This window comes from Elephantulus edwardii, unplaced genomic scaffold (assembly GCF_000299155.1).
Source record: "Elephantulus edwardii isolate Elephantulus edwardi_28Jun2011 unplaced genomic scaffold, EleEdw1.0 scaffold00639, whole genome shotgun sequence".
Taxonomy (NCBI): domain Eukaryota; kingdom Metazoa; phylum Chordata; class Mammalia; order Macroscelidea; family Macroscelididae; genus Elephantulus; species Elephantulus edwardii.
Genome location: NW_006400389.1, coordinates 19,420 through 25,120, shown reverse-complemented (window position 1 = coordinate 25,120; position 5,701 = coordinate 19,420). Strand labels below are relative to the sequence as shown.

At 42.2% G+C, this 5,701-nt stretch overlaps 1 protein-coding gene across 1 annotated transcript in view; it reads right to left on the bottom strand.

Annotated features, from left to right (window-relative positions):
• Positions 1-236: 236 nt before the first annotated feature.
• Positions 237-5,701, bottom strand: part of LOC102873791 (UPF0452 protein C7orf41 homolog) — a 10,800-nt gene continuing 5,335 nt past the window's right edge. The window contains exons 2-3 of the mRNA XM_006903400.1: positions 385-507; positions 237-248 (exon numbers count right to left, since the gene is read on the bottom strand). Coding sequence (XP_006903462.1) covers positions 237-248; positions 385-507 — 135 coding nt within the window. The remainder of the gene's footprint in view (positions 249-384; positions 508-5,701) is intronic.

Below are 5,701 nucleotides of genomic sequence, written 5' to 3'. Positions count from 1 at the left end.
GCTACAAGCTGGAATCAACACGATGACACACAACAACAACATTATAAGAGAACATCCTAATATTTTGGTTTTAAGTCTACAGGGTGAGCCTATAGACGTTCAGCTGTCTCACAAAGGATTCATGTGCTTCCTGCCCTATGAGGGATTCTCAGCTTAAATGATGCTAGAAATAATCACCATCCTTGCAACAAACAGCCAGGCCACCTCCCTCCCATGCCGCCCGCACCTGCTCAGCCCTAGCTGCCATTCTTTAAGCCCAGGGCCAGACAAGTGAAAAACAATTAGTCCCCCCAGGGTTTGCCCACTCTCCCCACACTCCCATGTTATCCAACACCCAATCACTGTAGCATGTATGCCACTTTTAGAAGCCAAGCAGGCACCTACGGGTCTGAAAGACTTGAAGACTTTTTCCAAGACTTCCTGGAGCGTCTTCTTGCCGCAGGAGGAGATGTAATCCTGCGCTAGCTGCAAGAAAGGCAGGCAGTCCTCGCTCTCACTCCACACGTGCTACATGCCCACGGGAAGGGGAGGGAGAGAACAAAGACACTGGTCATTACACTCACCAGGAAATGAAGAAAGCCAAGCAGATTAAAAAAAGAAAAATTAAATTATTTTTAAGATCGCTAGAGTAAAATACACATATTTGGTGTTTACTTATTTGCACAAAAGGGCAACAGAAAATATACAATGTATAGGAAATGTCAGGCCCATAACCTCATGTGCTGATGTTGCCATCAGCTCTAGGCAGTAAAGAGGGCAGGGCACTGCTATTCCAATACCAGGGCTTCTACATTGTTCACCTCTGGTGCTGGCTAATGAGGTCGCCACAACAGGAGGAAGGGAAAACCAGAAGCTACACAATCCTTAACTCGTGCCTTCAGCTGGAACTGAGGGTTAATTAAGCATAGTTTATAACCATTAACTTGGAGCCCAACATTCTTTACTCAGACCAGCCTGTGAGTGGGGGTGATGGTAAACACATTTCAAAATAAAAAGAACTTACAGAAACCCAAAAGAGAAGTCGTCTCTAAGTCACTGGGAAACAAAGGCTTTCAGAAAGCTCATCTTCACTTAAAATGCAGTAAGAGGACAACAAACTCAAGCATCATTTCACAACATAACGTGTTCTGAGACATGAGTTGTGGGTTTTATTTTCTCTTCAGACTAGGCAAGTTCTTTCCACATGAGGATATCGCTTTAGCACATCTTTAATAAGACCAGGCAAGTCTCTCCCATAAATGTTCAAGGACCTGGAACAAGTCCAAGAAACAAGACTTGAGAGCATTAGCTGCAGAAGCCCCCTGCTCTGCAGAGTCGAACATATGCAGAGCATATGCGTCTGGGCTACCCGGTTTACAGTGGGTATCTGACAGGTAGCAAGAATCACAGTTGAGAGAGGACTGATGACAGCCCGACACTGGTGAAAATGGGTTCAGGCCTGGAGGAAAGAAGAACATTAGCAGATGGAGGGAGACGCAGAGACTTGGCAACAGGAAACCAGAGCTGTTTGGAGAAATGGTCCAGGGGGAGCACACACTTGTTCCTATGAATACATCCTATTAGGGCATCACGCTAGAAGCTTCTATGTCTGACACTTAATAAGCACGCTTCACCTCCTTCTTCTCCTTAAGAGATCCCTGAGAACTACAAACCTAGATCTAGAAACTGAAAGTGCGGCTCAGCTCTAAGGAAGAATAGCTAGGAACTCATATGCCATCTTTACACCCCGTTTTTCTCTGTTTCATGAATGGAAAAGCTCCTTTCTGACAGCTGCTGCTTGAATTCCAGCAAACTGCTAGAGCAGCTTCCTCGGTGATCTCATAAAGATAACTTTCAGATTCTCTAATTTTGCTCAAGCGCTGTTCTCTAGTAATTATCCATTGGACTATCTGACCAGAAAAGAACCACCCCACAGGGCTCCTTGGTCATCCTTATTGAAGCAGACCATCACATTTTCCTCCCAGGGAGCAGTTTAGTAGGTTAAATGGATGATGGCATTTCAGTTGGTGGCTAAGTGTTTGATCACCATATGGCCACATCTCCTCTCTATTAATTGGTTGTTGCTGTTAGTGCTGTCCCATCGACTACGACTCATAGTGACCCTATGAACAACAGGGACCCAGTGACATCTTGCCCTGTCCTACACCATCCTCACAATCCCCACCATGCTCAAGCCCATTGCTACAGTTTCTGTGTTGACAGGCTGACAACTCTCCTTTGTTCTCTGCCTTTCCCAGCAGGATGTCTTTTTTTCCAAGTACTGAGTGACCTCTCTTGACAACATCCTCAAAGTATGTAAGACAAAGTTTCACCATCCTTGCCTCTAAGAAGCCTCCTGGTTGTATATCCGCCAAGACAATAGAGATCTTTAAAATTATCAAGCCACTAAAATGCCATTTACGTAATAGTCTCTAACACTGACTCAAAGTGTAACAATACAAAGGACTCTGACTGATTCTTAATCAGTTGGGAATTCAACAAGAACATCAAGGTCCTAGTTTTATATAAGCATTCACTTTCATGCTCAAATTTCTTAAAAGTTATAGTTTATCACAAATTATAATCCAAATTAGAGGTGAGATAAACATAAATCACTACAAACAAGAAAACTTAAAGCTTGCCTTGACTAGATTTGTGAAGATCAGAAAAACCTTAAAGTTGCTGAGGTGCCTAACTAGTACATCAAGTCTACTTACAACTTATTGCTATCTCATGGCTGAGCCTTCTGAACGTTTTCAGAATTGGTAAATCACATAAAAGAAGACTGCTTATCTTCGTTCCTCATAGCAACTGGTGGATTTGAACCACCTGCCTTTGGGGCTAGCAGTGCAACTCCTTACCCCTAGGCTACCAAAGACCCCTTGGTGAGAGGGACATTCAATAAATGGTAGCAGACTCTTCCCTATCAGGTACCTATGGAGGGGTGAGAAATGGGGGCTGGGAGTGTCCCCGGGCCCTCTACCTGCAACAAGGCTAAGGTCACACGCCAAACAAATCTGACACTCAATTTGATCTGGTTTTACTGAAAATATTAGCCAAAGTAATTTGGGTTAAGGTTAATTCTGTAACTGACAGATCTAAGAAAAACTTGTATGCCAACTTTTTAAAAAGAGTGGCTAAGTTTTAAATTACAAAGTAAACTGAGCAAAGCATATCACTCAAATAGCAACCCAACTGTCATGTATCCACAACCATTTGATAATCAGACAGGTTATTGAGCTTCAGGTTTCTAGGGCATCTCTAATCTCAGGAGCAAATTATTCTCACCACAATTTAATTATTCTACTCTTGGAGCTATTCATTTATGACCAAACATCTTTTATAAAAAAGGTCATATTAACACCTATTAAAAAGTCTTCTCACCCATTGATCTTGAATGTCCTTCACTTGACTGTCTCCACTAAATTCTCATTTTGCTGGTTTTCTGAGTTTTAAGAAGTGTTTTCACTGACTCTTTGCCCACACAGAACAAAGCTGAAGCCTTAGATTTGGAATCAGACAGGCCTGTGTATACACGGCCACTTAAAAGACATTATCTGCTAAGTGTTCATTGTTTTTAGTATGTTACACAGCAAAGGAAGAAAAAAAAACCCCAAACCTTTGAATTTTATTTAAAATCTTTTCTTAGAAAATTAATCAACACTGCTGGCAAAGATTCAAAGAATATAAGATGAAATTTTTTTTAAAATGTTAGAAACATCTGTAGTTGGGAAAAATAAGGACAAAGAGAAAACAATGGGAAGAAGAAGAAAAGATACAACTAAGAGTGAGATCAAGACATAGAGTACAAAGGCCAAGTGTTCAGACAGAGCACAAATTTGCCTCTACAGCTCCCTAGTGGTTTGTGAAAAAAACCAAACCAAAACAAACCCATCACCAGCCAGCCAAGTTCTCAGACTGTGCTGGCTTACGTGGAAGCTGTGCCACCAGTTCTTCAAGCATCAGAAGGTCACCCAAGGTGGGCAGGTTTCAATAAACCTTACAGACTGAGAGAGATTATGTTATAGATTGACCTGTGTCCCCAAAAATACATGTTGTAAATCTGAATCCCTATATTTAGGATTATAATCCCATTTAGAATGGATTTTGTTATGTTAATGAGGCAGTACTAGTTTAAGACACAGTTTAAATCAGTTTCTTTTGAAGTAAAAAAAAAAGCCATTTAGGCAAGCAAGCATAACCAGGAGGGCAGATACATGGCACAGGCTCAGTTAAGGAACCTAGGAACACGGGCTACAAAGACACAAAGCCCTTCCTCCAGAGTGAAGAGAAAATGAGACCGTTCCCTGACAGCTGTACTCAGAATTCAAACTTCTAACCTCCCATACTGTGAGAAAATAAATGTTTGCTTGGTAAAGATAGCCACTTCTAGTCTTTCTGTTGTAGCAACACTAGGTTAATAAAACAGATTAGGAAGAAAGGACTGAACATCTATTTCTAAAAAAGGAGTTAATGAACACCCTGTGATCCCAGCAGAACGCGGCCAACTCACTTGCTTTGGACACATTATCAGAAGGAATCAATGCCTGGAGAGGACATTATGTTTGATGAAGCAAAGGGCTTGTGAAGTCCAAGGACACCCTCAGCGAAATGGATTCAAACATCCTGTTGGTAGTGAGAAAGATGCAGGATCAAGCCACATTCTATCCTGCTGCACGCAAGGCTCCCTTGAGCTGGAGGCTTAGTGGGAAGGAGCTGCACTTGCCCATTCAAACACACAGCTGCTCTGAGAGCAGGAAGGTTGGGCAATCTTCTCCCACGTGTTTACTGCCTCTGAAAACCCACTGGAAGGTCAGCTATTATTGGTGCCAACTTGGTGGTACACAACAAAAACAACAACATGCAGAGACACAAAGTGTCCATGCCATAAAAACAGACCAGCGGCTCAGGGGAATTAACAGGCAAGGAGCTAGGCAGGGCAGGACAGCCATTCTCTTAAGAACGAAAACCTAGGTCTGTACTACAAAACAATGTCATAATAATCTAAACTTGGAAAATATTTTATGTATGTGTAGCCAAACACCCACTGTAGCTATAAAAAAACTACAGTCAGAATCAAAGAAAACTTAGGCTTTGAACAAAGTCATTTTCTGGCCAGTATAAAACAGGGACAGAATGTATTCACTTTCCAAAAGAGTGCTTAGGGCAAAAGCAGGTAAAGGACTGGACTATTGTGTTCTATTGGGAGAGATGCCAGAGGTGACTGTGGGGTCAGAAAAACCTTGGGAAGGTGGTGAAAGCAGAAGCTCATGGTTCTCAAGCCTAGGTTCTCATCTGAAGGGCTGTGAAAACAGCTGGATCCTATCCACAGAGTGTGTGTTTTAGCAGGTCTGGGGTGGGTCCTGGGAATATGCATTTCAACCATGCTCCCCTGTGATGCTCACTTTGATGGTTCACCTGGTGAGCTACCTGCAGAGAGGAACTAGGTATGGCTAACTCCATACTTTGAGAAGTAAGGGATGGGGGTGGGGGGAGGTGCATGCTACATTTAAATATTTCTCCTGAACAATTTGCACACTATCTACAGAAACCAAAATCTCACTTCATATGGCCCTCCTTCTATCTAGTAATAATCTACTTCTACTTATAGTGTTGAAAATTTCAACCTATTAAGAGTTAAAAATTACCAGTAATAACTCTTCTGTCACTCAGTTAAGCCAGGGTTTATCAGAACAACTCAACCCACCTAAGACTAACTATA